Source organism: Cervus canadensis, chromosome 8 (genome assembly GCF_019320065.1).
Source record: "Cervus canadensis isolate Bull #8, Minnesota chromosome 8, ASM1932006v1, whole genome shotgun sequence".
Lineage (NCBI taxonomy): Eukaryota > Metazoa > Chordata > Mammalia > Artiodactyla > Cervidae > Cervus > Cervus canadensis.
This window is the reverse complement of record NC_057393.1, coordinates 29,805,463-29,833,204: the sequence shown is the minus strand read 5'-3', so window position 1 is coordinate 29,833,204 and position 27,742 is coordinate 29,805,463. Positions and strand designations below refer to the sequence as shown.

General features: G+C 41.3%; 1 protein-coding gene and 1 non-coding gene across 3 annotated transcripts in view; one reads left to right on the top strand and one right to left on the bottom strand.

Annotated features, from left to right (window-relative positions):
• The window catches only part of LOC122446048 (dynamin binding protein), a 114,046-nt gene that overhangs the window by 13,974 nt on the left and 72,330 nt on the right, over nucleotides 1–27,742 (bottom strand). For both annotated transcript variants that reach the window (XM_043475748.1, XM_043475749.1), the window contains 7 exons: nucleotides 10,248–10,441; nucleotides 9,360–9,459; nucleotides 4,310–4,457; nucleotides 3,729–3,746; nucleotides 3,177–3,376; nucleotides 1,511–1,641; nucleotides 347–451 (listed from right to left, as the gene is read on the bottom strand). In XM_043475748.1, coding sequence (XP_043331683.1) covers nucleotides 347–451; nucleotides 1,511–1,641; nucleotides 3,177–3,376; nucleotides 3,729–3,746; nucleotides 4,310–4,457; nucleotides 9,360–9,459; nucleotides 10,248–10,441 — 896 coding nt within the window. The remainder of the gene's footprint in view (nucleotides 1–346; nucleotides 452–1,510; nucleotides 1,642–3,176; nucleotides 3,377–3,728; nucleotides 3,747–4,309; nucleotides 4,458–9,359; nucleotides 9,460–10,247; nucleotides 10,442–27,742) is intronic.
• On the top strand, nucleotides 1,954–2,025 carry TRNAE-UUC. The gene has a single exon. It is a non-coding gene; the product is annotated as a tRNA-Glu (tRNA).

The following is a 27,742-nucleotide window of genomic DNA, read 5'->3' as shown; positions in this document are numbered from 1 at the left end:
AGGAACCACTGTCTTACTATTTGATCTTCAAAATGATTCTGACAAAATGAACTGTGATGAGTGCTTCTTATATAACTGGATATAGGAAACAGGGGAAAAAAGGGTGAAGACTGAAAGAGATGAAGGAAAAAGCTAGGTTCCCTTACTATATGAATACAACAGTGCTGATCTTCTGATGTTTAACTTTTAAATAATCTGCAAGAATCCCAGTAAAAAGCTTGTCATGATATAATGGTCATTTGAGTCCAGGTTATTCCACATTCGTTAAGCAATATGCTGGATGAACAGCAGAACGGCTGGAATTAACACTGTCAGCAATTCTAACAAGAACAAGGTCTTTACTCACCCGGATGTGCTGGAGGTAGAGAGACAGGTCTCGGATAAAAGACTTGATCAATCTTTCTTGCATTCGGAAGTTTTTCTCTGTTTCTTCAAATACTTCATCTTTAATCTGTTCAAAGTAAGTAAGTGCTGTTAGCAAATGTGGACTCTCTCTCAGCTGATCTTACTAGAAATGCATCTTTCTTAAGCACATCTTTTGTTTAAATTATAAGCCTTTGATGTTTCTCTGAATCATACGGAATTGGACTTAAGCACTTCTCCAGGCTTTGACAGTGCTCCTGAGTACACACAGGCACGCCTGTCTCCACCCAGCCCCCCTTTGCTCCTGACAAAAGCCCCTGGCTGGTCAGGCTGCTGGCTTCACTGGTGCGGCTGCCCGGCCAGGTGTGCCCTCGCTCTCCCTGTGCCAAACCTGCCCATCTCCTTTAAAGCTGAGGTTAAATCCTGCCAACATGAAGCTCACTCTCACGGAGCTCCCGTTTACTTAAGTACCACACTGTGTAGAGATCAAACTGCAAAGCTTAGCAACTGATTCTTTAGTTGGTATTTTCCACTGACTGTATCACATTCGCATGGTTCAGCACATGAAGTCTGGAGACTCTGGATCTTCTCTGTGGCTGTTTTACAAGTCACTCAGATTTTAGACTTTAAATTTCCTTACATGTGACTTACGGTGTTGAACTAAGTGATCTCCTAAATCACTTCTACCCTCACATGTCCACAATTTTGTCTCCGCAAACAGATGATAAACTCCTTATGGGTGTCTAAAACCATGATAACTCTTACATGGTGACAGATTTGGTTTCCTGATTTGTCTTTGTACACGTTGTAAGCAGCTTAAGGCTCAGATGGAGGGTTGTGGGGGGCAGTAGATTTAAATAAACAGTAAAGGAACTTCCCTGATGGTCCAGTGGCTAAGACTCCATGCTCCCAATGCAGGAGCCCTGGGTTCAATCCCTGGTCAGGAAACTAGATCCCACATGCCACAGCTAAGACCCAGGGCAGCCAAATAAACAAACAGTAGCTGTAGGGTGTTTTACCTACCAGCTAGCAAACACCAAGAGGGTACTAAGAGGGGAATCTTACCAATTCACACCATGTAGGCTGCCCTGTAGAGCCCTGAAAAGCAGCCAAAGACATGCTGAACCTTCAAGGGCAGGAACCTCACCTGTGGAGCAAAGCCAGTGAGATGCTTCAGGTGACTGCTAACCCGGTTGGATTTCTTGATGATGGAGTGGATGTTCAGTTTGGAAATTTTCTCCATGAGGCTATCTTCATCACCCTTTCGGTACTTGAGAACTGGGGAGTGAGTCAAACTGGTGAGTGGAGAAAGCCCTCTTCCAAGCATGGATAGACTACAAACGAGACTAACAATCCAACTAAAGCTAGTGCTTATTTTCAAAGAGCTTATGACTGAGTACACAAAATGTTAATCCAAATCACCATTTATGGACAGATTGGATACCCAGAGAACAGCAGAGACTGGAAAAGATTAGAGACAAGGAAGGAAGGTCACAGAGGTACAAGGAAAAAAGCCTAAGATCTGGAGTCAAGGCAACCTGAGTTCAATGCCTGGGTCTGTCATTTCATCAAGGTGTGGCCTTAGGGAATTCCTTGATGGTCCAGTGGTTAGGACTATGCACTTTCACTGCCAGGACCCAGGTTCAATCCCTAGTCAGGGAACTAAGGTCCTGCAAGCTGTGAGGCATGGCCAAAAAAAAAAAAAGTGTGGCCTTAAATATTTCACTTAATTTCTCTGAACCTCATTTTCCTTTCCAATAAAATGAAGACATTAACAGTACCTGCCCACCTTAAATGGTCTCATCCACAAATGAGATATTTATAGCCAATCATCTCACACAGTGAAATGCTATGCAGGAGTTGTCTGACTGTGTGTCATACATCAGTCAGTCTGCAGAAAACCCCAGAAATAACAGAAGAAGGATAGCAAGGGAAGTCTGGGTGGCAGAGAAAGGCATACTTCACTGTTGTAGGAGATGAAGATGACATTATATGAAGAGATATGAACCAAGACAATGGGCTCGATGGCCAGAGGGCTTTAATAGCCACAGCCAACACTACACATAAACATGGGTGACATGGCTGAAGCAGGAGGGGAAAATGGTTTCAGATAAATATGCAGAATAGTAGAGAGACAGGCAGAGAGGCTACATTATAGATTCTTTGAGGATATGAACGATAAATCAGTTTATTATAGCATGGTCACCATGCTATACTCATTGAGTATTCAAAATCAAAGTTTTGACAAGAGATTTCATGAGACAGAAGACATGGTTCAGTTTGTCCTCTATCATAAAGGAAGAGTGGGTGGTTTGTCAACTGACTGCACAGTTTTGGGGGTAAGCGGAGGGGCTCAGAACAGAGGTAGGACTGATAGGGCCAGAGAGGTAGGGAAACGGGGCTTTTCTGAAAGAAGACAAGAAACTTCTAGCTTAAGTGGAAGCAAACATGCAAAGAGATCCAAGAATGGACCAAAAGGGACTCCTTTCAATAAGAAGGCAGTCACTCAACTTGAAGGAACTGTCCTGATCAGCAGCCATTCTCTAACTGGTCTTCATATCTCCTGGGAAAGACTCATTGCTATAAGCTTTGTCACAGATGCCTTATTTCCAACATGCATGGCTGTGCTTTTATCATCATCATTGCTTTCTTTCTTTCATTATCTCATTTTCCCCAAATTCTATTACCATTTCTTCATCACAGCACTATTACCTACCATCTGCCTGTCCACCTCTGGTTTAGTAATTAATTCTTTTGAGGAGGAGAACATTCTCAAGGGCGTGCCTCCTTTTCAGCAAGTACGTTTTTCTTACCCAGGTCCTTTCGACGTTTATACTCATTAATGTTAACGTTGATTTCCTTGACTGCAAGGACTGCATTGGTTAAAGGCACTTTATCTGGGTGGGATTCAGGGGTGGAATTCAATAACTCCATCAGCAGCAATGGGTAACGCATTACTCTCTGCACTGGTTTGATGAGGAAGGAGCCCAGGTTAATATAATTTGTGCATCCCCTACAAGAGAAGGGAAAACAGAGACTCTGGTCAACTGTCAATAACACCGGGTCTATAGCCAGTATTTGTTACTCCTAATACAGCTCTGTTCTCTTACTCTACTTCCCAACTTCATTCATTCACATTTACCAGGCACCTAACAAGTATCAGGCAGTGTTCTAGCGTGGATTTAGCAGTGAACCAAAAAAGTCCCTGCCTGGTGGGAAGAGGCAGACAAAAATCAAACCAACATCATACAAAGTGTCATTTGGTGGTAAGTGCTATGGAAGAAAATATAGCAAGGCAGGGGACTTGCCGTGACCTCTAGCTTCTGTCTATGAAAGAAGAAAAAAAAAAAGCGGCAATAACTCACCATTCATTGTACAGGCTCCTATAAGGCAATGAGCATGAAAAGAAGAAACAGCTGATTAGAGAAAATACTGATGCTGATTTTCACATTCCTCTCAGAACATATTAGTCCAACTAATGCCTATTAGCTGGGCAGACAAAAAACACACGAGATAAAAGGGGAATTGTGAATGTTTATGGTGGCATTTCTAGTCTATTAAAAAAGTCAGTAAGCCCCTAACTTCACTCTGACCTATTCAGACACATATTACATCCTCACAACTTGTCTCCCTAAGACATGAGAATCTCATGATGGTTAAGACCAAACGATCTTCCTGGCAGCTTCTTACCTGAAAATGCTAACCTTGTATGTATAAATAAAACTGATTTTAATGGATAAAACTACAAGCAGGAAGCTACATAAGATTTCCATGATACAGAACAGGAAAAGGGCAAGTTACACAGAAGGAACTCCAATAAGGTATCACTTATACTTAAAATACGATAGATTTATAGATGTCATAAGAAGTCTAGAGAGACATGGGAGTGACTTCCAACAGGCAGAACTAAAGAGCTATGATGGAATGAAGTGCTCAAAACTCCTACTTAAGATCTGCCAAGGAGTCCTGAAGATGCTTCTGGATCTTCTCATCCTTCTCATAGATTTCCAGCAATGAGATGGCCTCATCGTGATTCTGGCAGTAAACCTTGTATGTTCCTTCAAGCTCATCTCGGTGATCAAGAAACACAGGTCCTGTGGAAGATACACAGACACAAAGTGTTTTCAGTAACTTTCTTCTCAGCATCTTAAATGGAAGCTATATAACCAAACTTTAATACCAGATAATCCTATCCCTTAAACAAGAATCTGTTTCCCTGTAATAGCTTAAAATTCTACTTATTTAACACAAAATTAAGAGAACTATCTCATCCATGTATTTATACGTATACACATACACACACCCTATACACATACACACACCCTATACACATACACACACCCTATACACATACACACACCCCACACACACGCCCACATACCCAGTCCCTGAAACAGCCTCCAGTCCCTTTTCAGTCAGGCAATCAAGTACTCTCTACATAGTTATGTGATCAGAACCTATAAAGACCCCTTAGCTCCCAAAGCCCCAAATCTCCACAGAGATAAAGAGATGCTTCTATGGCAGCAGCTTCTAATCTTTTCTTTGTGCATAAATTAAATACAAGGACTATAAATGAAGTTTATTATATTAAAATATCCATAAAACTCCCTGAATCTATGATATAGTAATATATGTACTTCTTTATAAAACACTGAACAGCAAAACACAGCAATGAATCGAGTACACCATAATTTCAAGTATGACGAGTGACCTAAGAAACTGGTAACATGGGTTGTTTCTGGGATTTCGAGATACCTGCAACAACTCAATGTGATAAGAGCACGTGACTTTAGTTGGTGAGAGTCACTGTTCCCTACAATCATATCTTAAATCAGCGCTACATTTTTGTTATAAACTTCTATCCAAGTTGGTGGACTCCTTGAAATCTACCCACAGACCCCCCCCCCCCCCAGTCTACACCAGTCAGGCAAAGGAACAGTTCGTAAACACACTTCCACAGAGCCGTCGCACTTAGAGCAGCTGCCTGAGCATGCAGACTTCCCTGATTTGTTAAAACTCTTGCTCTTGCCCCTCTTCCCTCTCTCAGTGAGCCTGCTCCTTCCTTCTTCAGCTTGCACTGCTCCCCAAAAGACAGCGTCCTCTCATTCCTGAGCTTCTTCCTCAACATATGGCCCTACTTACTGCTTCCCTACAGGAACCTCTCTCTCCCAGCTGCTCTGGGCATGAACCACTCCCTCAGGGAGCCCCAGCTCTCTCTGGACAAGGTCCCCTGTTTCCTCCATGTCATGTCCCATGGAACTTCCTATTCTCGTGCAGAGCACTTTTCACTTAAACGAAATGTGTGTCCTTAATTATAGCTCCTTCCTCCAAGAGCCTGGACTATGTCCATACACATCACACTTGTGCTGCTGTCCCTGGCAGCCTTACTTTGTCTAACCCTGCAGCTCAACAGGCCCAGGAGTTTAAGAGTGGGGCTGCTTCCTCTTGACCTTCAGGGCCACCGTGGAGACCCTGAGCCACCAGTGTCTCCACCCACTTTCACCAACTGATATCTGCCTGGCTTCTTCCCTTCGTATCCTCCACCCTCCCTGCCCCCCCCGACCCAGCACTCCTAGAACCTTCAGGCTGACACCCATGACTCTGCACACATCTCCATTCAAGGGTTTCCAACCCCTCCCCCGATTTGTGACTCTTCTACATCAACTACAACCTAGTAATGCTATGCCTTAATTTACAGTGTCTTTTCAAAGTTAGGTCACAACCCATGAATAGGTCATGGAATCTACTTTATGGGTACGATCAACACATATTTGAGGAGACAGAATGGAACAGAAAAGAACAGAACAGAAAACACTGGCCACAGTGAAAGCATGCGCACACACACACACAGACATGTATCCTGGCCGTGATGTAAAATATATTTCTTTCTGTGGGACAGGTTTAAGATAATTAAAAGCCAGTTCCTTACATATTACCACATATTCAGAGTCTCCTGGTACTTCTTCCTCATCTCAACCTCCTCATGTTCTAAGTCATCCAAGCCCCCGAACACCGACTATTCTCTCCTTCCCTGTGGACCCTTGGCCTGCCTGCACTAGAATTCTTCTCTAATCAGGCTTATAAGTTAATTCAAAGACACTTCCTCCAGCATCCTGAATTACCTTGGAGTTTTACCACATTATCCACTGTATACTTTCTTCATTTCTATTCCTGGGTGATTAAAAACTGCTTGGGAGGCATACTTTTAAAAGGGGAGTTAAGCATACTGCAGAGCAGTTTGTTTTTTTAAAAAAATGGAGATGGGGGACCAGGGTAGAGAAAATACATATGTCATTTCTGTTATGAATCTCCAAAAGGAAATATAAGAAAACTAATAACATGAGTTGTTTCTGGTTGAGAAAAGCTAAGTGGCAGGGACAGATAGAGTTTTCATTAAGCAGTTCTTTGTACCTTTCAAATTTTAAGCCATGTGAACATATTAAAAGCAAGTTACACTTAAAATATATATTTATATATCAAAATATATATTACATATTAAAATAAACTTAAGAAAAATAAAACACTGCTTATGCAATTCAAGTCAATCTGCCCTTTGCAAGTGGCTGAACAATGTTTTAATTTGCCTTCTCTGACTTTCCAGAACCTTCCCTTATCAGATATGCAAAACCTTGTCCTTTATTAATTCCCCCTGAGTGCACTGCCTGGCCTCCTGTGGACCAAGACTGAAGCTCCCAGCCTGGAGCGCTCATTCAGCCTCAGTTTTGCCTACTGTATATCATGGTCACGGCACACTGTCCCTCCTTGTAAAGCTAACCCTCCTCTGAGGCCATAAGCCCTTTGGTTCCCAGGCCCTCTCCTCCCCCATCCTCTGCGTGCCTTCAGCTCATCTCAGTCTGCTACCTAAATTCCTGGTGTCTTAGGGCAAGAGGGGAAGGGGAGAAACAAAATGGCTGAAATTGTATGGGGTGAGATTATGGATATTCTGTTTTCATTTCTTCTTTTATTGTTGTCATAATATACAGGTAATAACATCATTCTATAAAAATGGGGTCACCATGGTTTCCTCCAGTCAATGTGTGCGTCTCCTTCCTCAACTTCCCTGACCTCTGGCCTTACCTCTGGCCTCTCCAGGGAGACTGAGAGCAGGACCCCAGTCTTCAGTTTCTCTTGCTATTCCATAAAGTACTATTAATACATAAGCAGCTGTTCTGTACAGAGGCTAACAGCATATGCAGAGACAACAGGAAAGACCGGAGTTTGAATGTCAATCCAACAGAGTACTAGCCATGTAACCCTGGGCAAATTACTCCCCTGCAAAAGTCTCAGTTTCCTCATCTGTAAACTAAGATTAATAGCAGGTCAGCCTCATAGGGCTGTTGTAGGGAACAAGTGCAGTCAAGCTTGGCATATCCTGAAAGGGTATGTGGAATTAAACCCTGGAGAAACATTAACAAAGCTGCACTATCACCTACCATCCCACAGCCACCACCCCTTTCTGCAGGAGGGCAGAGGTCTGACTATTCTTATATCCACTTCTCTCCCTGGTGAGTCAGGTCAACACCACCTAGCTTAAGTCAACATCATGAGCCCATTCCCCTCTCTTGTGATCTTTGTAGGCATATGCATGTGACCAGTTCTGGCCAATGAAAAATAGAGAATTCCAGTGAGGGGGCTCTGGAAAGGTCCGCTTATCCTTAAATGACACAGGGTCACTTTTTCCTTCTGTTGGATGTTGTGATATGTGTAGTGGGATGGTTAGAACTGTGATAGCATCTTGTCACTTTGATTTTAATAAAATACCAAAGTGATAGGAAGTCCCCTCCCACATGGTACCAGAGCTGGTCTGTATGACCAGTAAAATATGGCAGAAGCAATGGCATGTCACATCTGAGATCAGGTTATAGAAGACACTGGCTCCCATCTCAAGCCGCCTCTCTCTCTTGGATCACACAGTTTGGGGAAAGCTAGCTGCCACCGCCATGAAGGTGAAGAGGCCTACATGGCAAGTAACTGAGGCCTGATGATCTGAGTGAACTTTTGGGACCAGATCCTTGATTGAGCCCCAGATGATGGAGGCCCAAATAACAGCTCGACTCCAACCTCATGAGAGACCAAGAGCCAGAATCACCTAGCTAAGCCACTCCCAGATTCCTGAACCAAAGGAAATGTGACCTGTTTCTGTTTTAAGGCACTAAATTTTAGTATAATTTGTTTCACAGCAATAGATAACACAATACCCTTGTTTATAAGAAATAGATAATTGTTTTCCAAACGTTTTTGACAATGACCCACGTGAATAAACACATTTTAAATCATGACTCAGTGGACATATATGTAGAACTGAAATAAAAATTTCAAAAACTGTAGTTATTATTTACAGTGCATTCTGATATTTTCTATTTCATTGGAACTATATATATACTGGGTGTTAATTTTTTTAAATAAATCATTCAGCAGATTTCTTTATTAATAAGAGTAAAGATAAAGAAAGGCAACCTTTTGAAGATCAATTCTCCATGTCACTTCTACATGATTTGGGACAGCTTTTATTCCAGATTAGATTTCCAAGGATGTTTGTATAACAGACAGCCTTGGAAGATAGAGACAGATTCCCCTTCCTGAACAGATGGCAGCTTTGTTCCTGACCAGAATAACAAAGACAATGTCTTCTTCCTACACAAAGTTGGACGAATCTGCCAGTAGCCTACTTATAATACTGGGGTTTATCTAAATGTGATTGGTTCCTTAGCTGTAAGATAAACCCACTGAGTTACTGGGTCCTAAAATGATCTCATGACCCACTAACAGACGGCAACTGTCAATCTGAAAAATATCACACCATGTAACAACAAAAATTTCTTCTATTGCAAGCATCTGATATCACCACAAAGTAGACCAAATAACCTTGGAACTAAGTGACTAAAACTTCATTTTCCCAGTAAAACTATTAAATACCAGAGCTCTTCTCCTGTCTCCTACAAAAGAAAAAGAAAAAAAACAAAACCTGTTTCTGAAATAACAGCAGGGGCTCATACCTATGGTATCGCTGATTTCCAGATCAGTCAGTAAATGTTTTGAGACCTTAATCACCATCTGCATATTTCCAAAAAGCCCCTCAAAATCAATGTTTGGTATCTGAGAAAGGAAAACAAAACAAAGATGCATGGAAATAAAATTAATAGCGTATCATTCACATTAGGAACATCTCTTCAAGGATGATACAAAAATTGCTCAAGGTTATCTTCACCACTCTCATGAGGTTTCCAGAATGGGAACATCTAACATCACCTTCAGTGTCACCTTTTGTCCTTGATCCAACTACTTTCTGCTCCCCCACCCCCATTACCATAGTAAAATGACTGTAGAACCAATTTCTGTAACTGCATAATAATTGTACAATTATTATACTGAGACACAAATTCCACCCAGGACCCCAAATCTGATGGCACCATCCACTTCCTAGAGTTCTTGTGAGTGACTGCTCCAGGAGTCCACACCCAAGCTGAGCCCAGGTGGTCAAGTAACAAGCAACAGGATTGACTGTAAATCCCTAGGATACTGTTAACCTTCCCCCTGCCTCATCTCCAGCATTTAAGAGAGTGTCTAGCATACACTCATTAGTAAGAGTTTCTGGAATAAACCTGTAAATCAGATGCTACAGCCAGGAAAACCATCACCAGACTTCATTATATTAATATTACTGCACAGCTTCCCAGTAAAGCATAAAGTGCTAATTCTAGACTCACTAGAACTGTTTTCAGGGAGCCACAGAAACAGGAAACGTCCTAGGAGTCATTGCAGTAACTTAAGTTAGTAAGTTAATAGTGGACTTGATAAGTGACAGGATGGTGCTCCCGTACCCTAAGCCTAAGGCCTGGAGAACCATGTTCATGGCAAAGTTCACTTTCTCCCATAGTTCCCACCTGTGCCTGTTGCAGGGGTACCATGATCCGCTCAATACACATCTCCAGATCCCGGATGTAGTCTCTTTCTGTCTGAAGAAGTTCCTCTATCACCTTGGCTCTCTTCTCTAGCATCCTTTGCTCTGGGTTTTCAGTGGACACAGAACCAGAAGGGGCCATCAGTGATGAAGACTGGGAGGAGAGAAGCGTCATTTCTGGAAGGAAAAAGAGAACGGGTCAACAGCTATGAAAGCAGGCCTCTGCAACAGTTTGAGTTGAAAAGAGCACATTCTTTGAGAACCGAAGGTCTCATGATTGTTGACCATCAGGAAATCTGATCCCCAAGTCCATTCTAATCACAAAGATGAAGAGCTGAGCAAGCTTGCAGACAGACCTTCTCCCATCGTGAGATACCATTTCTAGAATCTGTCCTAAAAACAAGCAGCTGGCCCATTTTATGAGGACAAACCAGTGGCCACAGCAACCTTGCAAAGGAGGCTGAAGGAGGTGCTGTTCTTATAAAGGACTGTTTTCACTTAGGTATAAAACCTGTTTCAGGAACTTAGCAGCAGAGATTCCAAGCTGGAAGTTATAAACACTGATATAGCACATGTTAAAAAGAATATTATGGAAACATAACAATGCCAGCTAAAGGAAAGACAAGAACTAGGTAGGAATTATCTGAGATCTGGGTGACTGTATGGCCTACCTTAACCCAATTACTGTGATGGCAGATTAACATTAGTATATAATAAAATATTTAAGAATTGTTTGGGCTTCCCTGATAGCTCAGTTGGTAAAGAATCCACCTGCAATGCAGGAGACCCCAGTTCGATTCCTGGGTCGGGAAGATCCTCTGGAGGAGGGATAGGCTACCCACTCCAGTATTCTTGGGCTTCTCTTGTGGCTCAGCTGGTAAAGAATCCGCCTGCAATGTGGGAGACCTGGGTTCGATCCTTGGGTTGGAAGATCCCCTGGAGAAGGGAAAGGCTACCCACTCCAGTATTCTGGCCTGGAGAATTCCATGGACTGCATAGTCCATGACATCACAAAGAGTCAGACATGACTGAACGACTTTCACGTTCTTTCTCCCTGTCAAAACAATAATGAAGACTCACAAGCAAGTTCTGTTACTTCAAATATCCTGGAAGATACAAATGTACTATAAATATGAAGTTCTTTAACAGTATTTTCAATCAAAAAAAAAACCTCTGCAGCCACAAAACATGATCTAAAACTGAAAACAAATGCATGTTGTCACTAGCTTTTACAAATACCTGTTACTTAGATATATATGATGAAAGATCTACTATCTTATATATAAAATGAGATGGCATTTATTTTAAATAGATGTTAAATGCTAAAATAAACAACAAAGAAAATTTCAACAGTGAAGCAATCTCTGCTGTTTATTTCAAATTCCTTAAGATCCACTTTAAAAAATGACAACTTTGGTAAGTAAACATACTAGCAAGTCTGAGTAGGATTACAAGAATATTTTTACCCAGATCTAAGAAGTGAAACGGAAAAGGCAATGGCACCCCACTCCAGTACTCTTGCCTGGAAAATCCCATGGATGGAGGAGACTGGTAGGCTACAGTCCATGGGATCACTAAGAGTCAGATACAACTGAGCGACTTCACTTTCACTTTTCACTTTCATGCATTGGAGAAGGAAATGGCAGCCCACTCCAGTGTTCTTGCCTGGAGAATCCCAGCGACGGGGGAGCCTGGTGGGCTGCCGTCTATGGGGTCTCACAGAGTCAGACATGACTGAAGCGACTTAGCAGCAGCAGCAGCAAGAAATGAAAACACAAGTGGTCAAACTATTAAACTTATGGAAAACTAAGCTTTCACAGCAGATTTTAGTCTCCAAAACTCTTCCCCACTGCCCCTTCACTAAGAATTTAGGAATTCCAATGTTTAAAAAGTGTTAACTCAGATTCTGGTTTCTAAAACCCAATCTCCAGTAAAAGGAACCAGAGTTCTTTGGAGAAATGGCTCTTTCCAAGGCAACAGAAAGGTAGATGAGTCTGAAACATGGCAGAAAATAAGGACACACTGAAGTAAATGATGGGACTGTGTTGAAAGGGCAAGGAACCAAACTAAAGGGGCTCCCACTGGCCAAATCTGTACAATTCGAGTATCAAAATAAATAAGCACAGCAATGAATTTTAATCACACAGCAATGAATTTTAATCTGTTGACTAAAATAAGAATCCATAAACTCTCATCAATAATATATACGTACATAAATAAACAGGGGAGAAGAGAAATGCTTTTTCTTACGGTAGAATGTCAGCTAATAGATACAGAAGAGGACTTCCCGGTGGTGCACTAGATGAGGATCCGCCTGACAATGCAGGGGACATGGGTTCAATCCTTGGTCCGGGAAGATCCCACATGCCAAGCAACTAAGCCTGTGTACCACAACTACTGAGGTTGTGCTCTAGAGCCAGCTAGCCACAACTACCAACCCTGAGTGCTGCAACTACTGAAGCCTGGGTGCCTAAAGCCTAAGCTCCACAAGAGAAGCCATCACAATGAGAAGCCTGCACACCACAACAAAGAACAGCCCCTGCTCAACCCAACTAGAGAAAGCCTTCACAACGTAATGAAGACCCAGCACAGCTATTAACAAATAAATAAAATTATAAATATATATATATACACACATATATAAGAAATAACAGAATTAGAAAAAAAATCAGTATTTTGCAGCCATCAAAATAAAATTTAGTTCAGGCACAAGCCATCAATGGATGATTCCAGTGTTAGTGATAGGGTTTTGATGATGATCAGGATATCTGCATAGTTTAAAACTGGTTACTATACATTACTTATTCAAAAATGAAAAAGTGACTCTAAAGTGGAGAAATAGGTAACACCAAAACCTACTATTCAAAATTAACACTACCAGTTAAGGAAAAAGACATCATGTGCTTCCAAATGTCATGTCTAGAAACAGCACAATATCCCTATGTGATATTCCAGTCAAAAAAACATAATCTGAAATGAATCTTGAGGAAACATCACACAGACATAGGGATCTGTAACCTTCAAAACGTTATGTCATAAAAGACAGAAGAAGCCTAAGGACAAATCCCCAATTAAAGATAACTGAAGAGATGACAAGTAAAGGCAATGTGTGATCCTGAACTGAATCCTGATCTCAGGGAAAAAATGCTAAAAAGGACATTAATAGGACAAACTGATGAAACTGGAATACAGTATAGACTGTAGATTGGCTACATGATTAAACCAATTAAAAATTTCCTGAAAAAAAAAAAATTTCCTGAAATGGACAGCTACATGCAAAAGAATGGAATTTGAACATTCTCTCACACTCTATGCAAAAATAACTCAAAATTAATTAAACATCTAAATGTAAGATCAGATACTATACAACTCTTAAGAGGAAAACATAGGCAGAACACTCTTTGATACAAAGTGCAGCAATATATTTTTGGATCTGGTTCCTAAAGTAAATAAAAGCAAAAATAAACAAATAGGACAAATAGCTTTTGCAGAGCAAAGGAAATCACTGACAAAATAAAAAGCCAATATTTGAAAGGGGAAAATATCTGCAAATGATATGACCAAAAGGGATTAATACCCAACACATATAAATAGCTCCTACAACTCAATAAAAAAAATTTTTTTTTTTAATGGGCAGAACGGAATAGACGTTTTTCCAGAGAGGAAATGCAGATGGCCAACAGCCACGGGAAAATATGCTCAGCATCTCTAACCTTAGGGGAAATACAAATCAAAACCACAACAAGGGATCACCTCACACTTGTCATAATGGCCATCACTGAAAAGAACAGAAATTAACACCTGTTGACAAGGATGTGGGAAAAAGGGAACCCTCCTATACTGTTGGTGGAAGTGTAAATTGGTGCAGTCACTATGGAAAAGAGTATGGAGGATTCTCAGAAAACTAAAAATAAAACCACCACATGACCCAGCAATTCCACTCCTGGGTATATATCTGGAAAAAAAAAAAAAAAAAAAGACCAAACAAACACTAATTCAAAAAGATACATGCACCCAGGAATAAAGCATAGCAGCATTATATACCATAGCCAAGACTTGGACGAAACCTAAGTCTCCACCAACAGATGAATGGCTAAAGGAGATGTGGTATACATACACAATGGAATACTACTTAGCCATAAAAAAGGACAAAAATGTGCCATTTGCAGCAACATAGATGGACTTGGAGGGCATTATGCTAATGAAGCAAGTCAGACAAAGACAAATACCACATGATATTACTTATATAACAGAATCTGAACAATACAACAAACTACTGATTATAACAAAAAAAGCAGCAGACTCACAAACATAGAGAACAAACTAATGGTTACCAGTGTGGGCAGGGAGGCGTGATGTAAGGATAGGAGAATAGGAAGTACAAGCCATTGGGTATAGGATAGGCTCAAGGATGTACTGTACAACACAGGGAATGTATTCAATATTTGGTAGTAACTGTAAATAGAAAATAATGCTTAAAATTGTATAAAAAATTTTAATTAAAAAAAATTCCTGAAATGGCACATCTATTATGGTCATGTATGGAAATATCCATATTATACACTGGTACTTACCAAGGAGCACAACATATGCAACTTAGTCTCAAATAGTAAAGAAAAAAAGTTCATGTGTGGGTGAGGGTATGGGTAGAGAAAGTGAGAGAATGAAAACAAAAAATGGCAAAATGTTAAATATTGGCAAATATAAATAAAGATCTGTATACCACTGCAATTTTCTATAAATTTGATACTATTCAAGATAAAATTTAATAAGACAAAATTTGAAATTTTCTTTCTGGAACTACTTTTTTGGATAGAATGAATGACAAAATTTCAAGTCTTACTTCAGAGTGTTAAATTATGACTAAATTAATTGTAGTCTACATAAAATTTTCAATGGCCTTATTTTAAATTTTATTTGCAATTTCAAACCTATGGAATTTCAGTCCCAAATACAGTTGCCAGAAGCAGCAAGTTGAGAAGAGAAATTTATTTTCAACACAGAAATTTATTTTCTCCCTTTCTGAAAAGGGAGAACACTTACTGAATTCCTACCATGTGTCAAGCACTTTATATGTTATGTCCCTCTACTCATTTAATATTCACACCAAAACTCTGAAGTAGTATTATTATTCCCATTTAACAGATAAGAAAACCCAGGCTTTGAGAGACTGACCAATTTGTCCCAGCCTCTGTAGTGAGTAAATAGCAGTTCTGGGATTTGAATCTAAATATATTTAAATCCAAATCCTGAATTTAATCCACTTAATCCTGCACCATTCTGCCTCCCTAGCCTGGAATTTCAACTAGAAAATGTCAGGGCTTATTTCCCTCAAACCTTAAAAATCCCCTGGAAGCTATTATCTCCCAGGAATCAAAGTTCTATTAACTATAATACATGAAAGTATAAGATGCCAGAGCACTCATCAATTTGAACCCAGCAACCTACACTGAGACTCAATCAGATTTTTATTTATATTTAAAAAGAGAAAGAAATCATAATAACAATTCTTTTAAAATATCACAAAGCCATTTTTCCCCCCTACAGGTGGGTTTATAAACTTTTGAAAATACTTTAAAAAACAGAAAACATCCCTGAGGGATGTTTTTGCTAATTTGCAGTTTTCTGGGCACCATCCCCTGGTGGCTCAGATGGTAAAGAATTTGCCTGAAATTCAGGAGACCTCGGTTTGATCCCTGGAGAAGGGAAGGGCTACCCACTCCAGTATTCAGGTCTGGAGAATTCCATGGACTGTATAAGTCCATGGGGTCACAAAGAGTTGAACACGACTGAGTGACTTTCACTTCACCCCTGATAAAATGCTAGGCACTTCTGAAGATACGTGTCATCTCCAGGCTCCACATACACATTAACACTCAAAGATTAGGTCCAACTAGGAACATCTGGCTTGAAATGGCTCCAAATGTAAAACTGTTATTCCATTATTCCAAACATACACTAAGGGGGAAAAAAGATCTACAATTAGTTTGCCAACAAAGGTCCATATAGTCAAAGTTATGGTTTTTCCAGTAGTCATGTATGGATGTGAAAGTTGGACCATAAAAAAGGCTGAGTGCCGAAGAACTGGTGCTTTTGAACTGTGGTGTTGGAGAAGACTCTTGAGAGTCCCTTGGACTGCAAGGAGATCCAACCAGTCAGTCCTAAAGGAAATCAATCCTGAATATTCCTTGGAAGGACTGATGCTGAAGCTGAAACTCCAATATCTTGGCCACCTGATGTGAAGAGCCAACTCATTAGAAAAGATCCTGATGCTGGGAAAGATTGAAGGCAGGAGGAGAAGGGGACAACAGAGTAGGAGATGGTTGGATGGCACCACTGATTCAACGGACATGAGTTTGAAAAAGCCCCAGGAGATGGTGAAGGACAGGGAAGCCTGGCGTGCTGCAGTCCATGGGGTCACAAAGGGTTGGACACGACTGAGCAACTGAATAACAAGTTAGAGAGAGCCCCCTACCCTGAGAGCCCATGAAACTCACACTCCCTTATTATTTAACTGGGGAGCCTTGAGAAAGTCCATTTTCACCTCTGGGCCTCAACATCCTCATTTGCAGAACTGTTGAGCAAATTAAACAAGGTAATTACTCAACCCAAACTAGTCCTTTTACCACAATGGGCCAGAAGACGCCATCTGCACTAAGTAAAGGTAAAATGCACCAAGGAGAAATGATTCAGGTACCATAAAATTCCACTCTTCTGTAAGAACAATAAAATCTGCGAATGGGGAAGCACTCCAGAGGAAACTGAGGCCCAGCAGCACCAGCTAACAACAAAACGTGCAGACTAGTCCCACTCTCCTCCTCAGGCAGCCCTGGAGGTGATAAGCAGCTGGAGCTGGCAGCACAAACTTCTGACTGTGATAAAACCAATAGGGATGGGTGTTTGTTTCTTTTGTTTCTTTTTGTTTCATTAACCCCACGCCCACCCCCCCAAAAAATCCCAAGACATCCCCATGCCCTAAGGTTAGTGCGCGGTCCCAGGCTCATTCTGAAGAGTTCCTAGGAAGCGATTCAGTTAACCGGCAGCTTCCCACAACTCTACCCACCACATTCCAAAGCAGAGTTAAAGAGAACAGCCACTCACTCTTCCCTTGCCTCTGAAAGCTGGCTCTTTGCTGGGGAAAATCTCTCAACTGGCGAGGTTCCAAGCGGCACTTGAAAGAGGCGGCCAACTGTTCTACCTGCTTTTGTGGGGGTTTCAGCAACCCCGGACATACCTGCAGCACCAAAATGCTGGTGCAAGAGTTCCCATGGGTCCAAGGCCAGGCTGGCAGAATAGAATCTTCCCAGAGCTCTGGAATGCTCCACAACCCCCTAAAATCCTTTGAATAGGGTAGGCATTTCCCCCAGGCTTTCCCATATTTACATATGAATCGTTCTGAGTCCCCCAGGCTATCACAACAGGGCCTGTTCTAAAGGATGGAGCTGGAATCCTCCGCTTCCTGGACTGAGATGCAGAAGAGCAGGCCCAGCTCTGCTCTGACTCAACCCCTTTTCCCTCTTAGCTTTCTGTTCCTAGTCCTACAACTGCCACAATTTCACTTCAGGAGTTTTTTAATCAGGAGTGTTATCTCCTTTTCCTACCCCTTTTAATGTGTTGTTTTTGGATACTCTTTTCAGGGAAGAAGTCTTATGATAAAAGGCAAACATGTAAAGAGGGCAGCATTTGTCTACCTTTCTGCTCTTGGAACCTCTTGTTCTGCAGTCCCTCTCCCAGGCCCCACACAGCCCTCACTTTCCCCAGCGCCCTGCTACTTCTAGGTACCTTATCCTAAAGACATCAGAATGCAGATCTCACCTAGCTGGTCCCAGGACAGCAAGAAATGCTAACATTTACACTTTAAAAGGAAGTGTGGAAAAGAAAGTTGCAGAACAACATGCCACTTCTGTTTTTAAAAAGAAGGTGGAGGAAGAGATGGAGAGGGAGAAAGAAAAAGGTGAGAAACATGCAAAAACCTCTACATATTTCCATATACACACATATAATATGTAAGCACACAGAAAAATGTATCAGAGGAGAACACACTAAACTCCTCAGACAGGGAACTGGGATTGGAGACAGGATTCATGGAGATTGAGTTCAATCAGTACTTTTAAATTTCCTAAGAATCTAGTAATGTACTACCACTAATTTAAGACAAGCTGTCATGCTAGCCAAGATTCATCTCTATGGGTGAAATTTTAAGCAATCTGAGAGAAGAACTTCTGGTAAAGAGCCATCCCACTGCGAGAAGGATGGCACCATTGCCTAACTCCAGGGTTCCTGCTTCCTTCTACCATTAAATGGAGCTCTTTTTGGCTTTATATTTTAACAAATATTTATAGGACACTTACTCTGCATGTCAAGCATTGTTCAGGCACTTTACAAATACTGGTTTATTTAATCCTCATAACAATCCTCATATTATCCCCATCTTACTGATTCATGAAGAGAAATTTTAACTAGCCCAGTATGTGGAAGATGAGAGCTCACACTGGCTTCAGAGCCTACAACTGCTACTCTGCCTCTAGTGCTTTTTCCAGGCAGGCAAATCTTGGCAACTGTGACCTGGAAATCTACTTGTGGGTTTTGGTGACTGCCTGATAGCTAATGACAAAATTGTGATTTTAAAGCACACTTAAGCTCTTGTATAGCCACAGGTCACCCACCCACCATTTTGACTGTGAACAATTACGTATTTAAGTATGTATACTATATGAATGTCCATATCATTACAGCTGTAAAACCTTACTCAGGGGACTTCCCTGGTGGCAGAGGAGATAAGAATCTGCCTGCCAATGCAGGGGATATGTGTTCAATCCCTGATCTGGGAAGATTCCACATGTGGAGCAACTATGCCCATGTGCCTTGAGCCTGTGCTCTGCAACAAGAGAAACCACCGCAACGAGAAGCCCAAGCACTTCAATGAAGAGCAGCCCTCGCTCACCACAAGTAGAGAAAGCCCACGCATAGCAATGAAGATCCAGTGCAGCCAAAAATAAATTAATTTTAAAAAACCCTACTCAGTATGATGTAAATAATTCCTCAGAGAGAATCAAATCGGCTTAGTTCCTCAGTCATGTCCCAACTCTTTGTGATCTCATGGACTGTGCCCACCAGGCTCCTCTGTCCACAGGATACTCCAGGCCAGAATACTGGAGTGGGTAGACTTTCCCTTCTCCAGGTGATCTTCCCAACCCAGGAACTGAACCTGGGTCTCCTGCACTGCAGGCAAATTCTTTACTGTCTGAGCCACTAGGGAAGCCAAATACATACTCAATAGTATTCCAGATAATTTATGGCAGTAATCATATGCGAGTAAAGGCATCTTTATCAATGCATAAAGAAAATTTAGAAACAACAAAAATTTCTTCCCAAAGGGGCCTGTTAAATAAATTATGGCATATCTGCATAATATCAATATTGTACTATGCAACCATTAAGATACAGATTTATATTTGTTAATACAGAACACTGTCTACTGTCTACTGTGCGCTGCTAAATGGAAAAAGGCTACAAAAGAGTTTGTGAAAGAATTGCCATTTTGTTAAAAAGGGGAAAATATTTTCATTGCACATATCTGAAAATGAAAAGTCTTGAAGGGGACAGGAATTCTGATATTTTTTCCTTTCTTTTTAACTTATTGTATTTTCTACTTTAGTGAACATTCAGTATCGATACAACAAAGAACAACAATGTGGAAAAAAGAACACTTGCTATGAAACAAGAATATTCTACTACTCAGTCCTCTCTCAAGTACCCTGTTAAGTTTTTTCAAATTGTCTTCACTTTTTAACAGTCTGAGATTTCTTTTCCGACCTAATACCTTTAAACTGCTGAAAAAAATCGGTAACAAAACATTGATGAAACAACAATTTGCTAGTCTAATAAAAAAAGCAAAACCCCCTCCTGCTTAGCAAATTGTCTAGAAAACTCCGAAAGGAAGCAACCTTTGTTAAGTCTGCTTATATTCCCAGCAGGCCAAGTGGAAGAATCATAAATCCTGGTTTTCCATGTGCCCACATCTCCAGCCAGCCCACCCAGCCCCCACCACTTCTTTTCCTTCAGCACCTACTTACGCTTATTTGGAGAAGGCTTATCCCGCCAACATTAAACTTTCAGCACTATGGTCTCTGGCTTTTCTGCAGGACTCATAGACTCTTCCCGACCACCAGACCTCAGGGAGGAATCTATTATATTTTGGTCCTCAATCTCAACAGTAACTAAAAAAACTTTTCCCTGGGCCTTTTGCTCAGTGACTGCCCTGCCTATTTTGGCAAGTAGCCTCCAGTACAATCCCTGCTGGGACAGTTTCCACCTCGGAAAACCCAGCTCAAAGCTTCCCACCTCTCCCTTCTTCTACCAGAGCCTACCCAATCCTTTCGAAGAGTACACAAGAGTCAAGGACCCAGTCTGCAACTTCTTACGCTGCCAGGATAGCAAAATTAATACTAGATTCTTTGAAACACCATTTTTGAACACTCACCAAATCCGAGAGAGAAGTGCTTTAAACTATAAAGTTATTACTATTGTCAAATCTTTAGGCAGCAGAAGTCAAATAATCAAGAAGGCAAAGATAGTGTTTGTAAAAAAAATAAATAAATAAATAAATAAACCATCACTGTTTAATAAGCAAATTTTGATTACAGTCAGCCAACAAAACTTTACACAAAAGCTTTATTTTCTAAACAGACCTACATCTGATGTTTTCTTTACCAGGTCTCTTGAGGGAAAGTATAATTGCTCTAAATGAGAGCACTAAACAATGAAATGACTTGCCTGACACCACACAGCTAATAACTATTCAAAACTTAGCATCTCTAGCTGGGGCTTTCCATCAAATATCAAGGGTTCTGGGTTACATGGTTTTTCGATATGAGTGTGGCTGTTTCCTACATTGTATTTCCATTTTTGATAATTAATAACACTAAAATATTGCTCATCAACAGGACCCTCTGGTTATTTTTGTCCTACTCTGTAAAACCCAGACTTTCTTCTGCTTCTACTAGTTTACTTTTACTCCTTTCCATTTGTTCTCATAACATTTTATGGATCTTTTAAGACTGTACAAAACAAAACAAAAACTAGTTGATCTGAGTTATAATTCTGCATGAAGTTTTAATAACAAAAAATATGAATATTGAATAGAAAGCTACCAAGCAGAGTACTCAGAGATGGGGCAAAGTATAGAAAGTTGAAAAGCCCTCCAAAGCTTTCTTCCATTTCAGACAAGTCATTTCATCTGTCTGATACTCAAGAACAGCAAACAAAGTAGGGAGAAAGTAGGTGGTCTTAGACATAAGTTCATAAAACAAAACAATTATACAAAATGAACTTAAGCACTGTGTATTTTACTACGCTAATTTAAAGAAGTAAACCCAGTCTTTCAAAATAAGGGTTTTTTCCAAGCGTAATCCAGTATTTTCACAGTAAAATCTGATTAAGCCCTAGGATATCAGTCAGTATTATCTTATTTTCTAGCCGAAACTTTGGGGAAAAAAACAAAACCTTGATATGAAATTGGGTTTTCCCTGGACTCCAGTCGTTCATTCTGTACAGGCTTAAATGAGCTCTCAGCACCCCAACAGTGACTCTATTTCCCCATATCTCCTTTGGCTTTCATTTCCAGGGACATACGTGGAGCTGCTTCTAGATCCTGAGAGGGCAGCAGGCATAGGGAGTGTGGCACCCAGACTACAGGTCAAAAGACCCAGAAGCAGCCCTCACTTTAACCTGACATGTTACACAGCCTCTCTGGGTTGTTGTTTCCTGGTGTGCATGACAAAAGCGTTGGTCCTTGGTTACTTTCAGGCTCTAAAATCTTATGTACACTCCCACTCTGTTTTTTCACTTACTCCCTTCGGTTTGATATAACTAACACTACTCTCCAACTAGCTCCACAAGGAGTGTCAGCAGTGACTAACCTGAGAAGTTAGTCACTTCCTGTCTGCAAGCCTAGAGGCCTGTGCCCAGGCTGCTATCACGGAACCTAGCACAACATACTTTAAATATTTGTTCTTTTATTATTCCTTGAACCTAACAAGCCCAGCTTGTCTCTGTGCCTTTCAGCTCAACTACTGTCCTTTAAGCCCAGCTAGAGGAAGGCTTCTTTAGTCTTTGGATTACCCTTCACTCTAAACTTCACTTCTTGAGTAACAACACAAAATAATACTATCTATCTTTTGATGTACATGTTCTGTGCCCTCAAATAGAATATATTTCATTGGATAGCAAACATTCATTGAGTATTTATTATACAGTAAGTATTAATGTAAGAGTCTAGAAACAACATCTTCATTGCCATCATGGAGATTAGAATCTACCAGACTTTTCTGCATACTGCATATGTACCTAATCTACACTAATCAGCACAGCAACCAGCACTTAATAGATGACAGCAATTATTATTATTTACTGCTCTGGGCTTCCCTGGTTGCTCAGTGGTAAAGAATCTGCCTGCTAACACAGGAGATGCAGGAGACATGGTTCAGTCCCTGATTGGTCAGGAAGATTCTCTGGAAAAGGAAATAGCAAAACATTCCAGTATTCTTGCCAAGGAACTCTCAAGGACAGAGAAGCCTGGTGGGCTGCAGTCCACAGGGTCACAAAGAGTCGGACATCACTTGGCGACTAAACAACAACAAAAACAAGTATTACGCTGCTGTGATTGTGAAGGAAAACACTACTCAAGTTTTAAAAAATCATTAAATATCCTAACTTTTGTTTGCCTTAACTACTGAGCTGCCACAACTATGATGTTAGGCTAAGTTAGGTTTCAATCTTCCCCTAAGGGGTAGGGGCTGAAGAGCAGAGGAAACTGAATTCTAAATCTTCAAATCACTGAGGAAAGGACAGGAGAATTCTAGATCAATGGGAAGTGGAAGCATCTCCATATCTCAGTAGACTCTAAGATACACATTTTCTCATATTCTAACATCTCAGAAATGGAGATGTATTTTTCAGTAACTAGCAAGTTAATTAGTCTTCCAGTTAGAAGTAGTCTTTCTAATGCTACATAAAATTATTTAGTGTCTTACAACAGAGGGTTTTAGATTCAATGACATGAAATATGTTTTATCTGTTTGTCTCCTCTCAGCTTATGATTTGAAGAAAGGACTTTCCTGACACCATGGAATGACTTCTGTGACCTAGAATCTAGCCCTTGCCCCCTGCTGTGGGGCCAGGTACACAGACGTGTATCTTCCCGTCACAAATGACTATGCATTGAACTGCCACACCTCTCTTACTTGACAGCCTGGGGGCACTTTCTGGTTTCTCAGGAGATAAGGAAACCTGTGGTGTTCGGGTGGGAGTGTCAGGTTTCAGAGCTCCCAGCCCGACATGACTTTGAAGGCTGGCCCTGCCAGGGCACTGCAAGTGAGCCAATTGGATTCACCCCCCTCCTATGCCCACTTCAACATCCTCAGGACCACAGGCAATATGATGCCCAAGAAGACTGCCTCTCCCTATCCAACCTCAATTTCTTGCCTTTCCTGGTTTTCTTTTTGCTTTTACAGAAGTCTGGAATCTCCCCAGATAGTATTCCCATTTATTGTTGAAGAAATATTATCTAAAAATAATGTAGGTAACGGTTCTTGGGTTGAGTAAGCTCCAGGAGTTGGTGATGGACAGGGAAGCCTGGTGTGCTGCAGTCCATGGGGTCTCAAAGAGTTGGACATGACTGAACTACTGAACTGAACGGTTCGTGGAGAAAGCAGACAGTCTGGCTCACGTAAGAAGGCCAACTCATAATCCCAGAAGGCAGGACTGCCTTACCTTCTCCTTCTCTAAAGCTTCGATGATCTCCCAACCCTTGACAAAACAGGTCCCTATATTTATTTCCTTTCGCCTCCACATATTTTCTCTTTCTCTCTTCTTTGCTTCCTACCTATCTATCTTAATCAGCCTGTCAGTACAGCCTGATTTTAAAAAGTAAACACAGGAAACTTTGTTCAACTCTATGCCCCCCTCAGTCACAGTCACCTCTGTTTCACTGTGTGTGTGAAAGGTCTTGAAAGAGTGGTCTTCATGCAAGAAGACCTCCTTGCAGACCTCCTCCCCCATCTAATTTCTTTCTAATTAATTCTGTGTCATCACTGTATTTCCATCAACTGATAACCTCTAAAAATCCATGGCATCATACTTGACTTCCCTGTGGCATTTGAAAGTGTTGGCCATTCTCTCCTACTCTAAGCCTTTCGGTTTTCTTCTGCCCTCCCCACAGTGTTCCCTTCTCCTGCCCCATGCTGTAGGCATCTCCTAGGCTGGAGTTCTCAGATGCCCACCCTTTCCACAGTCATTCCGGTCCTCAGAGAAGTCATCCACTCACAGTGTTAGTGATCACATCTCAGAGGGGGAATCACCATGTGCAGGGCCAGCTCTGACTTCTTCCTCAGGCTCTGGCCTAAACTCCCATTTGGTTTCTAAGATTTCGATACACTAGTTCTTCCCCACACTGTATTCCTCTTTGTCACGACAACTCTGCATCTTTGCTCATCGACTTTCTCCAACCAGAAATGTTCTCCTTGTTTCTCTCTGCCTATCTCAACCCCACTACACCTTTAAGCTTTAGCTAAAATTCAAGCATCTTCCTAAAGTCTATTCCATTAACTCAAGTAAAAACTGAGCTTTTCCTCTTCTGATTGTCCACAGCATTTACTGTCTAAGCTAGACACTTCCGTACTTTATTTAATTATTCATATTTTTACACTTTGTCTTTTCAACTTATCTAAAAACGCCTATGGTGGTGAGGGGTATGGGGGGTATCCTTCCCAGCATACCCCAATGCTTGGTACAGTGCTAAGTACAAAAACTAGTTAATAAACACCTGTGTAATCACATTCAAAGGGAATATAGGATCTATGTGCTGGAATAATATAATTGATGATGATGGTAGCAGATTATGTTTATTTAGCATTTACTATATGCCAGGCTCTGTTGCACTACTCTAAATATTTACACATCTAAACTCACCTATTTCTGATAATACTATCATGTATGTCAGTTTTCATACAAAGAAGGGTAATGCCATAGGATGTTCAAACTACCACACAGTTGCACTCATTTCACATGCTAGCAAGGTAATATTCAAAATCTTTCAAGCTAGGCTTCAACAGTACATGAACCAAGAACTTTCAGATGTATAAGGTAAATTTAGAAAAAGCAGAGAAACCAGAGATCAAATTGTCAACATTCAGTGGATTACAGAAAAAGCAAGAGAATTCCAGAAAAACATCTATTTCTGCTTCACTGACTACACTAAAGCCTTTGAAAGTGTGGATCACAATAAACTGGAAAATTCTTAGAGAGACAGGAATACCAGACCACTTGACCTGCCTCCTAAGAAACCTGTATACAGGTTAAGAAGCAACAGTTAGAAATGGACATGGAACAACAGGCTGGTTCCAAATTGGGAAAGGAGTACATCAAGGCTGTATATTGTCACCCTGCTTATTTAACTTATGTGCAGAATACAACATGCAAAATGCTGGGCTGGATAAAGCTCAAGCTGGAATCAAGATTGCTGGGAGAAATATCAGCAACCTCAGATATGAAAATGATACCACCCTTTACTGACAAAGTTCTGTCTAGTCAAAGCTATGGTTTTTCCAGTAGTCATGTATGGATGTGAGAACTGGACTATAAAGAAAGCTGAGCACTGAAGAATTGATGCTTCTGAACTGTGGTGTTGGAGAAGACTCTCAGGAGTCCCTTGGACTGCAAGGAGGTCCAACCAGCCAATCCTAAAGGAAATCAGTCCTAAATATTCATTGGAAGGACTGATGCTGAAGCTGAAACTCCAATACTTTGGCCACCTGATGCGAAGAACTGACTCACTGGAAAAGACCCTGATGCTGGGAGAGATTGAAGGCAGGAGGAGAAGGGGATGACACAAGATGAGATGGTTGGATGGTATCACTGACTCAATGGACATGAGTTTGAGTAAACTCCGGGAACTGGTGATGGACAGGGAAGCCTAGCGTGCTGCAGTCTGTGGGTCGCAAAGAGTCAAATATGACTGAGTAACTGAACTGAACTGTAGAAAGCAAAGAGGAACTAAAGAGCTTCTTGATGAATGTGAAAGAGGAGAGTGAAAAAGCTGGCTTAAAATTCAACATTCAAAAAACTAAGATTGTGTCATCTGATCCCATCTGCTGCTGCTGCTGCTAAGTCACTTCAGTCATGTCTGACCCTGTGCGACCCCATAGATGGCAGCCCACCAGGCTCCCCCATCTCTGGGATTCTACAGGCAAGAACACTTGGAGTGGGGTGCCATTGCCTTCTCCAAATCTGATCCCATCACTTCATGGCAAAAAGATGGGGAAACAATGGAAACAGTGACAGACGTTATTTTCTTGGACTCCAAAATCACTGCAGATAGTGACTGCAGCCATGAAGTTAAAGGATGCCTGATTCTTGGAAGAAAAGCTATGACAAATCTAGACAGTGTATTAAAAAACAGAACAGAGACATCGCTTTGCGGACAAAGGTCTATATAGTCAAAGCTATGGTTTTTCCAGTAGTCATGTACAGATGTGACAGTTGGGCCATAGAGAAGGCTGACCACCAAAGAATAGGTGTTTTTCAACTGTGGTGCTGGAAAAGAGTCTCTAAAGTCCCTTGGACTGCCAGGGGATCAAACCAGTCAATCCTAAAGGAGATCAGTCCTGGGTGTTCATTGGAAGGACTGATGTTGAAGCTGAAACTCCAATACTCTGGCCACCTGATGCGAAGAGCTGACTCATTTGAAAAGACTCTGATGCTGGGAAAGATTGAGGGCAGGAGAAGGTGACGACAGAGGATGAGGTGGTTGGATGGCATCCCCAACTCAATGGACATGAGTTTGGGTAAACTCTGGGAGTTGGTGATGGACAGGGAGGCCTGGTGTGCTGCGGTTCGTGGGGTCGCAGAGTCAGACACGACGGAATGACTGAACTGAACTGAACACCCTGAAGACATTTAGTGTCCCTGGTCCTTGTCTCAAAAATGCAAGAAGTAAAAAAAAAAAAAAAAAGGCAAGAAGTCCTCTGTGTCCTGCCACTGAGACAACCAAATGACACTCCACCCATTTCCAAACCCAGGGCTGAGCTCGGCAAGCCTCAGAAAGCCCGCTGCCTCCAGCGCCCTCCACATATCAGATCGGCACTATCCCTACAGCTAGGGTTTCAACTAGCTGATTCCCCACCCTAGCCTTTACCACTGCCATCTGGACCATGGATGGGCACCTAATCAGCGACCAGTTAGTTCATATGATGAGGCCTAACTAAAAAATTCAGGCTGAATCAATTGTATTCTCTCCTGGGAACCTGAATTAAGAACTATCATGCAGATTAGAAAGAACAAAGGCAGAAGCACTGGACAACTATGGTTATGTGTAATCTAGTAAAGGAGTAGAAACTCTAAGTGGACGGTGTCGGTCTCGAGTCAGAGAAAACTAAAGCAGAGGCCCAGAGAAGAGCAAAAACGTCTTGAGGAAAGATG